This window comes from Mastigoproctus giganteus, chromosome 2 (assembly GCF_048544385.1).
Source record: "Mastigoproctus giganteus isolate SK-2022 chromosome 2, ASM4854438v1, whole genome shotgun sequence".
In the NCBI taxonomy this organism is placed as follows: Eukaryota; Metazoa; Arthropoda; class Arachnida; order Uropygi; family Thelyphonidae; genus Mastigoproctus; species Mastigoproctus giganteus.
The window spans coordinates 154,129,346-154,141,602 of NC_143576.1; the positions used below are offsets into that span (position 1 = coordinate 154,129,346).

The window sequence follows — 12,257 nt, forward strand, 5'->3', positions numbered from 1 at the left end:
ATTGACAAGACACCATGAGCTACTCTTGCAGCTCGTCTGCACTGCTCAGAGAACTTCATATCTGCCTGCACAATTACCCCCAGGTCCTTTTCATTCTCTACCACTGTCAGCGTAGTACCACATAGTTGATACGTTGATCTGGGGTTACTGTTTCCCATATGTAGTACTTTACATTTGTCAATGTTAAACTTCATTTGCCACCTCTCAGCCCATCTGCTCAACCTTTCCAGATCCTGTTGCAGCAGCATAGTATCAGTAGTGTCCTTAACAACCCTGCCAACCTTTGTATCGTCTGCAAACTTGGACATTAAGCCTGATACACCATCATCAATATCATTTATAAATACAGAAAACAACAATGGACCCAACACTGAACCCTGAGGAACTCCACTAATAACATTAGTCCATGTTGAGCAGTGTCCATTGATTACCACTCTCTGTCTTCTGCCACTCAACCATCCCTTTATCCATAGCAGCAATTTGCCTCGAAAGCCACACTTCTCCAATTTGTGCAGCAGTCTTCCATGCGCAACAGTATCAAAAGCCTTTCTAAGATCCAAATATATAATATCAAAGTTATTCCCTGCATCCAGTTCTTTTGTGACTACATCATAGTATCCAATCAAATTGGTCAGACAAGACCTGCCCTTAACAAACCCATGCTGTGTCTGGGCTATAACTGAATTCTTGTCCAGATGATCCTGCAGTGCTTCTTTAACCAGTGCCTCCATTAATTTTCCTGGAACCGAAGTTAAACTAACAGGTCTATAATTACTTGTGTCAGCCTTTGATCCTCCTTTGTGAATTGGGGTTACATTTGCACATCTCCAGTCCATGGGTACCTCCCCTGAGTCCAAAGAAGCTCTCATAATTATGGCTAGGGGTTTGCTTACTTCCTTTGCTGCCTCCTTTAATATAAGTGGATAGATCCCATCCACCCCGGGTGCCTTTTTTATGTTTATCCTCAACAATTTCTCCTCCACTTTCCTCTCAGTTATTAGAAAATCATCTGGCTCACTGCCAATGTTTACTTCACCTACGACATTCCCCTTCCTGAATAACTCCTCATGTGTGAATGTAGATGCAAAATACTCGTTTAGATTGTTAGCCACCTGAGCTGGATCCTCAACTGTTGAACCATCAACATCCAGTGGACCAATCTGATTCATCCCTTTCCTTTTTGAGTTTAAATAGGTAAAGAACTCTTTTCTGTTTTTCTTTGCATCCTTTGCCAAGGATTTCTCATAATCTGCCTTTGCCTGCCTAATCTCCTTTGTGACTTGGTTACAGACCAACTTATATCTATCATAGGCTTCCACGTCACCCATTAATTTGTATGTATCCCATGCATTTTTCTTCTCTGCCATATGTCTCATTAGTTCATCTGACAACCATTTAGGCCTGAACCCTGAACAATATTTCTTGGTTGGTATGTAAAGCCTGGTAGCTTCCAAGATTAGTTCCTTGAATGCTTCCCATTTTGAATTTGCTGTTGGTAACATCATCAGTTGGTCCCACTGTATAGAATTTAAATACTGTCTCAGACCATCATAGTCGCCTTTACGAAAGCAAAAACCCTTCCCTTTACCTCTGATGGTAGTTACCTCCTTGAGTAAATCTCACTTCAGCACACTGTGATCACTGCCACCCAGTGGTTCATTTATCTGCAGATTCCTAATGCATGAAGAATCACTACTGATAATCAGATCAAGAGTATTACTCCCTCTAGTTGCCTCCCGAACATGCTGGTGTAGAAAACAATCATCCAATAAATCCACAAAAGCCTTGCTAGTGTGTGAGTGACCAACCCACAAATTCCAGTCAATATCTGGGAAATTAAAATCCCCCATTATAAGACTCTCTGATTTACTGGCCCATTCTATTTCCCTGTACAGTATCTTATTATACTCATCAGAGTCATTAGGCCTATAGCACACTCCTACTCTCAATTTTGATTTACCTATGCTTATGTCACACCAAACTGACTCAACACTGCACTGTCCAGCGATGTCAACTGGCTTCACTTCCTTGGATTTTATGTGTTTTTTAACTAATAGCATAACCCCTCCTCCCTTCCTATCCTGTCTATCCTTTCTGTAGACGTTGTACTCCCCAAATTCCAGTTCTGCATTCCTTATATCTGTGTGACACCACGTCTCTGATATCCCAACAATATCTGCCTTTGATGTTTTGAGTAATACCTCAAATTCATCAAATTTATTTACTAAACTCCTAGAATTAGTGTACACGCAAGTATACATGCACCTGTTTCTATTCTTAGCTACCCTAACACAACCCATGTGTTTACTTGTACCGCAATGACTTCCAGCAGTCTCTGAAATATCCTGCATCTTGTTTTTCAGGCTTCTGCTCATTCCAATAGAAGCAGTGCAAGAATCTCTTTCACCTCTGCCAGTGGCTACTGTTAATCCATTAGTCTTTGTCTCCCCCCAAGCTAGCAGTTATTCTAATTAATTTCTCCTTAAACCTGTTCAAACCACTCACTCCTACAATACCATATGGAAGTTTGTTCCAACCATCAGTTACCCTCTGGTTAAAGGAAATTTCTACACATCTCTTCTGCAACCATCCTTCTTCAGTTTAAATTTGTCAAGTTATATGTGTTGTCTGAGCAAGAGTAAGGATGCTATCAACATTTAGCTTACTCAATCTATTCAAAGCCTTAAATCCCTCAATCAGATCTCATCAGTGCCTACTTTCCAGATGCTACAATTTGCAGAACTGAAGTATTTGGTAAGAGTACCCTCCTTTCCTCTTCACTAATCATGTTCTTCTCTGCACTCTTTCCAATAGGTGAGTGGTTATTTATTTTTATTTTTTTTTGTTTGTTTAGCTGAAGTGTATAAGTTTGCTCCCTGGATCATTACTAATTAGGCATATCTGTTGCCTACTAATATTAACATTATATCGGTAAAAAATATATAGAATCTGCATGGTATATATGGACTCTTATGAAATTCCATTTCATTTTCTGACTTGAACCTTTTGCCACATTCATTACATATGAGTGATTTGGCTTGAGTAGAATTTTCTTCTTCATTTGAAGCATAGGGAGATAAAGGAATCTCAGATAGTCATAATGCTTCGATTAAAGAAGAAAATTCTACTCAAGCCAATTCACTCAGATGTAGTGAATGTTGGGAAAGGGTTCAAGTCAGGGCTAAAAGAGAATTTCATACAGTCAAGTTAGGACATTCAGATTTTTCTGAATATACAGAAGAAATTAAACACAGCATGTTCCTAGGAAATGCAGTTTTAAGTAGCTCTTCATTTCGAAGAGCTACTTAAAACTGCACCACATCTGGCAACTGTTTGGTGCAGTAGATGTAATAAGTGGCAAACAGTATTGAAATATGCTGGTATCCAGCTTATTTAAATGCCAGGAAAGAAATTAGCAACGAAAGCAGCCAAAACAGCAATGCATCATTCACAAATACACTTCAAAAGAACCAGAAAAAACAAAGGTATAATACAAGGATAGACTGAAAAGTAATCATCGCCGGAAAAAAAAAAGTACTTGTAAACAAAAATAAAAAAAGTCTAATTTGATTTATCATTTTTCTACGTATGTTTTGTCTAACTTGTTTCGTGTAGTGCTTAAGTTTTTTTATGCTATTGAAAAAAAATTATTTTTGGTTGAGAGGCCAATCATTTTATTCATGGATGCTGTGAATTCATCAGGGTCATTTCCATTGGCTTCGAGATGTTCTTTAAAATTTGGGAGCAATAGAAGACCCCTGGAGTTAACTCTGAGGTATGTGGATGTGACAACTTCCAATCTCAGTGATTAAATTCTTGCCACTGTTGCATGGTTTCCATGAGATTATGCATTGTTGTTGAAGCAACAGTGCTGTATTGCTAGGTCTTACTATTTTTCCCCCCCACTTGCCCAATGTTTCAGTGTACTGGACTGAATTGGTTGTAGTTCTGTTTGTTTTACAAAAACTTAGTGTGGATAATTCTCAGCAGTTAGAAATTGAATAATTGCAGGTTGTTTGAACTGCATGTTCAAAGTTGCTTCCATTTAAAACACTGTAGCTTGTAAATAAACAACTTACAATGGAGAATCTAGTTGTAACTTGCTACATTACCTAGTGCTGAGGTTATGAACTGAGTGGCATTACATTTTAGCTGTCCTAATATATAATTTGACATGTTCCCTGCCTTTATGCATATAAACGTAAAACAGCAGTAGGAGTAATGTGCTGCAATGCATATGAATGGTCATTCTTAAGTGGTCAACTAACGAGTGCTGTAAACATAAATGCACATGAAATTAACAACTACTCAGTATTGGCACACTGATTGAATGCTTTGCAGTGATGCTTGGCTTTTGTTTATAGTCTTGGAACATGGTTTTATCTGTTATTTTCTTGTGGTTTATTCGTTGACTTCAGTTTGTGCACATGAGATTATGCATTGGCTCAACTGGTGGACTGGCAACCAATACACTATTTCTAGGGCCCAACTCTACATCAATCTCGAAGTCATGCCATGAAAACAGTGAATTGTGGCAGTTAACCTTCTTGCACTGACCAGACTAATTACAGGACGACTTAATGCCCCTGATATCAGTGACCTAATAAAAACTCCCCGAATTGCCGGAAGAAGTCAAGCGGACACAAGGTTCCTGCTGAGTATCAGTTCCAGCAACCTCACAAGCCTGAGATGCATGTTAACAGGAAACATGGTTTTCCTGGGAACATGCATCTCAGGCCTATGAGGCAAGGTAGGTCCCCAGATTTCTGACCCTGTGCAGAAGTAATTCAGAGTACAGTGTTGTGTATAATTCAGAACTTTATGGAAGGGATCCTGAAACTTTCATCTCCAGAATTGTTACAGGTGATGAAACATGGGTTCATCACTGGGATCCTGAGACCAATCAAGCATTAGTGTAATGGAAGCACAGGGGGATTCTTCCCTACCCAAAAAATTTTGGACACAACCTTCAGCTGGCAAGATTATGGCCACCATTTTTTGGGATGCTGAGGGAATTTTGTATATTCACTACTTGGAACACAAGCAGGTAGTCACTGGAGAGTATATGCATCACTACCATTTATCCCAGTGGCTAATATCTGGTGAGTATGGGTTTGGCACACCCAGGATCCTGAGCTGGATTTCAGAGGTATGCTGCTTGTTCACAATGCACAGATCACATGCTGTTGCTGCTGCTTTGAGAGACTGACTTTACAGAACTTACCCATCCACCGTACAGTTCAGATTTGGCCCCCAGTGACTATTTCCTGTTTCGAAACCTCAAGGAAAAAACATATGTGGATGTTGTTTTGCTGATGATAATGAACTGAAGTCTGCCGTTTCTGCATTCTTTGATGGACAGGATAAAGAATTTTATTTCTCTGGTATTTCCTCATTTCCAAAAAATTGGAACAAATGTATTTGAAGTTCAGGGGAGTTACATTGAAAACTAAAGCCAGATTTTTGCCTCTGTCTCATTTCCTTCATAGGTAGGTAGATAATTTATCGAATGTCCCTCTTATGTTGCAGTGAACATGCTAAGCAGAGTCCAGTGGCAACACATACAGCAAAAGCAAACAGCCAATAAGCTGTTCAGCATTAAACTGAGACTTAAATTGTAGAACTAGTTCACAATAACCACAAACAGAAGTCGTTCTAACACATTCTCACACAATGACAAATATTCCTTAGATGAATGTTAAAATTATGAAATGCATGGAAGGACTTTAACCTTCTTATACAGTACAATATAGGATAAAACAGTGCCTCGTGCCAAAAGCTATTCTGATGGATCATGACCTAGTAACATGCATCTTTTGACTTTATATAGGCAATAAATCCTTATCATACTCTGTAATCATCAGAGAACAAGAATTAACATTTCCAAATATACAAACAATAGCATGATAATGATTGAATATGTCTACAGGTATCAAAACATTGGTATACTACAAATAAGTTGCAAGCTATAACCACGAGGAATGTGCAGCACGGTTGCCATTGTTGTCATTGTGCTGCCAAGAAAATGAAAACCTAACCACTCATCCACCTTTATACTAATGCAAATCTCATTTAGCATTAGCATACATCCATTCCCTCCAAACGTTTGTCCAGTTCCTCCTTGAATTTATTTAAGCTATCAACTTCTACGACAGTTGGAAGTTTGTCTGGCAATCAACAACTCACTGGCTAAAAGCAAATTTCTGCACATCTGTTCTACAACTGTTTCTTCAATTTGAATTTATGCCCTCTCAGGTTCGTAATCTGAGCAGGACGAAGAATCCCATCAGAATTGAGCCTGCTAAACCTATTCAAGGCCTTATACATCTCAATCAGATCACCTCCAGATGCTGCAAACTGCAGCATTTGGAGCCTAGTCTCCAGATGCTGCAGTTTGCAGAACTTAAGCCTATCTTTGTAAGACCACCCCTTCATTTCCCTCACCAATCTTGTTGCCCTTCTCTCTACTTGCTCAAGCAACTCTACATCCTTCCTAAAATGAGGTTTCCAGACCTGTATGTAGTACTCAAAATATGGCCTGATCGTTGCCTTATACAAAGGGATAATCATCCCCTTTACCCTACCAGAAAAATTCCTATATATCATTGACAATACCCCATGACCTGCTCTGGCAGCCTGTCTGCACTGCTCATGCAAATGATCATTTTTCCCCATTTCCCCTCCCCATAATTATTGTTTCCATAACAGGCATACCAAAGGTAAACATTTTTTACAAGTTGATAGCTAATTCTCTCGGCAGATGCTTTGGAATAAGTAAACTTCAGTTATAATCACTCTATATTAAGTCATATGGGAATGCTGTTTGAATTTAATGGATGTTATCTAGAAAAGATTAAAAAAAATTCTGTGTCTGTAGAACTTTGAAAGTTTCCATGTGCATAAAACTGCTTGATTGCATTGTACTTCATTATTGAAACTTGAAATTATGTGGGTGATACTAATGAAGACTAATTTTTCTTGATTATAAAATCAAAGACTATTGAAGCAGTAAATGTAATATAGAAAGAATTTTTCCAAGTGATTTACTTCAGAATTATTTTTACTGTTTAGGAAATCACTATGATATGTTAATCAGTATTTTTTTTTTCTCTCTTCCTCCCTTCAGACAACTCTCAAAATGTGTAAATGAATGTAAAACTCAAGCATCAAATGCCAAAAGGTAAGAAAATTAATCTTTTGTTTTAGATAGGAAATAATAAGCAAAAACTTATTTTTAAGCTTAAAAGTGTGACTTTGTTGTGAATTTCAAGTATTTTATGTTTTAATTTATTATTTAATTTTAAATATTCTATTTTTCAGGTTGGTAGGAAAAAACTCACCACAAAATAGACAGCTTTCCCCTGTTGGAGACTATCAAGGTAGTGAGAATTTTTATTTGGAAAATCCTTTTGAATAATTTTATTTTTTAAAAATTCTTAATGATTTATTTTTAAATCTAGTGTAGTTGGGCACCTGAGATCTGGCAATTGTGGGGTTGGACCAGTGCCAATTCATGGGAGATTTAAAGTAATCAATATATTAATTTAATAATTCTTAGAATTATTATAGAATAAGAATTAATTAAATTTAATAAGAAGAATTATTATTAAATAATAATTTAATAATTCTAAGTTACATGATATGGAAATCATTAGTATTTACCATGTAATGTAAGGAAACCACAAGCTTTTGCAGCACCAGCCAAGGGGGGAGAGAACTCTGCAGAGAAGAAAATACAAATTATGTGCTTCCTTCGTCATGTAGGTTACAATCTAATTGACCTTTGAATTTCTTCAAACTATCAGCCTCAACTATCTGTGAAGGCAACCTGCTCCAGAAATCAACTCACTGGCTAAAACAAAACTTGGTACAATGTAGTGTAAACCTCTTCCCCTTTAATTTGAATTTTTACCCCCAAGTTCTGGAATTGTCTATAACAGTGAAAATTCCAACTTTGTTCATTTTACTAACCCCTCTTAGAGCCTTAATCCCTCAACCAGGTTACCTTACAGGTGCCTGGTTGCAAGCTCTGTAACTTACATAGTATTAGCAATGGCCACATGATGCAAGGAAGCCTATGGCTTATGCTGCATCAGCCAAAAAAAAAAAAAAAACAAGAAGAAAATTTAAAAAGAAAATAATAAAATCACTGGCTAAAATAACTTCCTAAAATCCAGTCTAAACATCACCCCCGTAACTTGAATTTATGGCCCCTAGTTCTAGAACCATTTATAACCATGAAAATTTTGTCCTCATTCATTTTACCTATGCCTCTCAACCTCAATCAATCTCCTCTAAGTTCCCTAGTTTCCAAGCTCTGCAACTCACATATTCAAAGCCTTTCCTCATCTTGACGCCCTTTTGCCAATCTCACCAGCCAAGTTACACATTTTTGGACCATTTCAAGAAGCTCAATGTCTTTCTTTAGGTGTGGTCCCCACACTTGAATACAGTATTCCAAGTGTGGTCTAACAATAGCCTTATATAATGGGATTATTACGTCCTTATCTCTACTAGTAAATGTTTGATAAATTATCAATAGGACACCATGGGCCTTCCTTGCAACCTGTCTACAATGTTTCGAGAACTTCATGTCTGACTGTATTGTAACACTGAAGCCCCTCTCCTCCACTACTGGTTTTAGTTCAACTCCACCAAGTGTGTTAAGTTATTTTGAGGTTACTTTTCCACAGGTGTAATACCTTACACTTTGCTGGATTAAAGCATAGCTGCAATTTTTCTGACCATCCCTGAAGCCTATCTAGTTCACTCTGAAGAAGCTCTGCTTGGTAGTGATCATTAACTACTCTACCAATCTTTACATCATATGCAAATTTAGACGTCACCTCTATCCCTTCATTGATATCATTTATGAAAATCAAAAACAATAGTGATCCTTGGGGGAATGCTACTTCTTACATCAACCCAATCTGAGGAATAACCATTTATTGCAACAGTCTGCCTCCTGCCCATCGATATTTGGAGTCTTCCTCATATATTTGCCCTTTTGACACTCTCACCATTCAAGTTGTCAGTCTTTGGACCATTTCAAGAAGCTCAATGTCTTTTTTCAAATGAGGCCTCCATACTGGAACACAGTATTTCATATGTGATCTTAGAATTGCCTTATACAGTGAGACTTCCATATCTCTACAAGATAATGTTTGATAAATCGTCTATAGAACACAATGGGCTTTCCTGGCTGCCTATTTACATTGCTCAGAAATTTCATATATGCTCATATATTATAATTCCCAGATCTCTTTCTTCCTCTACTGTTTTTAATTCAAACCCACCAAATGTATAATTTATTTTGGGATTGCTTTTCCCCAAGTGTTAGACCTTTCATTAAAACATAGTTGCCCCTTCAAGTCATCCTGAAGGAGTGCTGCTTTAACCACTGATCATTAACCACTCTCTGATTATTTACATTGTAAATTTTGATGTCACACCTTTTATCCCTTCATTAATGTCATTTATGAAAATTAGAAACAATGGTCATCCAAGAACCAATCATTGGGAGACCCTATTTCTGACTTTACACCAATCTGAGGAATATCCATTAATCACATGTCTCTGCCTTCTGCCCTGGAACCATCCTGCAATCCATTTTAGAACCTTTCAAGTGATTCCAGTATGTTTCAGCTTATACAGTAACCTCTCATGAGGGTGAGTTAAATGCCTTGTTAAAATCAAAAACTGTTTGTTGAAACCGTTCCCTACATCTAGCTCACGAGTAACTATGTAAAAATAGCTTACCAGGTTAGTTAAAGATGATTTACATTAATGAAACCAAGTTCTGTGGCCTTCAAAATGCCATTTCTAACTAAATATTCCTGGATTGCACCCTTAATAGTTACCTCTAAGATTTTCCCTGCCACTGAAGTCAGACTAACAGGTCTGTAGTTATTGATTTTACTCTTAGAACCACCTGTATGTATCAGCAATACGTCAGCACTTCTCCAGTCCAAAGGAATCTGTCTCAAGTCCAATTATCCCCTCAAATTTACTGAGTATATGCTATCAACGCCATGATCTTTACTCGCCTTTAGGCTTGAAAATTTTTCTAATGAACTGTTGTCTCTAATTTTAAAATCACTAATTGCATATGGCTCAGCCTCCCTTGCACAGCCTTTCTTAGCGTAAACTGTCATCCATCAGTAAAACTGATGCAAAGTATCTATTCAATTCATTGGCAACATCAGCTGTGTTATCTAAAATTTTCCCACACCCAGTATACAAGGGTCCAATCCTGTTCATTTTCTTCTTTGTATTCACATACATGAAAAACTCCTTGTCCTCAATCTTTTCTGTCTTAGCCAATGTTTTTCTTATATTCAACCTTGGCCTTCCTAACCTTTTGTGTGGTACTATTACAGATCAACTTTTAGCTGTTGTAGGCTTTTACTTTTCATTGCTTTTCGACTTTTCCCGTGCTGTCTTTTTCTGCTCTGTTAGACTGGGTAGCTCTGTATTCACCCATCCTATCATCATCTTTGTGCTATATTTATTTTCTTAATGGTTTATATGTGTTTTCATGGCTACTGTGATTATTGCTTTAAAGGTATTCCATGATTCTAATGTATTCGCCTTCCCTCTGCAGTCCACCCAATTAATAGTTGCCATGTAGCATCTTAAACTGCCATAGTTCCCATTTCTGAAATTAAAATCCATGCCTATAACTACTGCAACATTTTTCTTAATCTTCTAACTAACTACTGTGTGATCACTACCTGCCAATGGTTTTTGTACTTTAACCCTGTAATGTCATCTGATTTATGAGTAATGATGAAGTGAAGAATATTCTCACCCTCGATACTTTCTATAAAATGCTGGTAAAAATAATAATCATTTAGTTTATTTAAAAAATTTTTTCCACATGGCGAGTTTCTCTCTCACTTATTCCGATCAGATAGGGGCAGATTGAAGTCACCTGTAATAAGACATTCACATCTACCTGTCCTATCTACCTGTGTGTAGATACTTTCATAATATTCTTCACAATTATCTGGTCTATAGATTACTCCCACTCTCATTATACCTTTGCTTCCAACTAACTCACACCACACAGATTCTATGCCGGCAGGAGTAAACTTATGATTGGCAAAACCTCTTTTTGGCTCGGGCTGCTTTTGTTAAGAAGCATGACCTCACTGCCCCTTCTATCTTTCCTAAATATATTATACATGTCATAATGGAACTCATCATCCCAATTTCTGGGTGCTGCTGCCTTTCTGTTAGTCCTATTATGTTAGCATTAGTTGTTCTAACCAGGAGTTTGAATCGCCCATTTTGTTGACAACATTTGTGACATTACTGTAGACACAGTTAAGACTAACTATTCTTCTATAGTTTACTATTATGACACATCCTTTAAAGTTACTTAGGCTTGTTGTTTCTCTAGCTTTATCTTCCGACCCAAATGAAATGTTGCCACCCTCAGAAAATCTTTCCAACATTGGCTGTTGTGGCAACTAAGAATTCTTGAGATGTGTTCAAACATTACCTTGACCTATATCGGATAAACATGTGTCAATACTACTTTCTTCCCCCCCCCCAACTTGCAGTTTCCCTGAAACCTTAAGATAGTGTTTCTCACCCTTTTCGTTGTTGCGACACACTTTTAAAGACACTAAAATTTTGCGGCACACTACAATCACTATTATACTCTATTATATATATATATATATATACACTATAGATATAAATAAAAATTATAAATAATATAGGTGCCGCCGTAGCCAGGTGGGCAGGAGCTGCAGTGCATAGCACACGCTTCTTGATTAGACCGGGGTTCGAGCCCTTGACCACCAAATACGGAGAATGCAGAAAGGTCAGGAAATTACCACCGCATATCCCCGGAGCAATATGGCCTTATTGCTAATGCTCCTAAAAACCCAACAACAACAACATATAAATAATATATATTTTATAATATTTATATACAGGGTGTCTCAAAAATATTGGTACAAACGTTTAGGGGAGGTTAGGTAACATATAAAGGAATGTGAATCGCATAGGAACCAATAACTGGAAATGTCACCGTAAGTCAGTACATGGTGCTGTTCATCAGTTTGCGACAGGGAAAATTTCTGGTTTACTCATTCAAGTGGTAGTCGCCGCGCGAAGAGCATGCATCGATATACGAACTGTGAGCTGGCAGACATGCACCTAGTGTATGTATCAGCAAAGGGCAGTGGATCAGCCACTGAACGAATTTATGGAGAACACTTCCCAGACAGACATGTACCAGACCA

The 12,257-nt window shown here is 37.6% G+C and overlaps 1 protein-coding gene across 2 annotated transcripts in view; it reads left to right on the forward strand.

Moving 5' to 3' along the window:
* The window catches only part of LOC150089673 (uncharacterized), a 389,737-nt gene that overhangs the window by 198,031 nt on the left and 179,449 nt on the right, over positions 1-12,257 (forward strand). For both annotated transcript variants that reach the window (XM_090389589.1, XM_090389590.1), the window contains 2 exons: positions 7,127-7,180; positions 7,321-7,379. In XM_090389589.1, the coding sequence (XP_090245715.1) occupies positions 7,127-7,180; positions 7,321-7,379 (113 nt within the window). The remainder of the gene's footprint in view (positions 1-7,126; positions 7,181-7,320; positions 7,380-12,257) is intronic.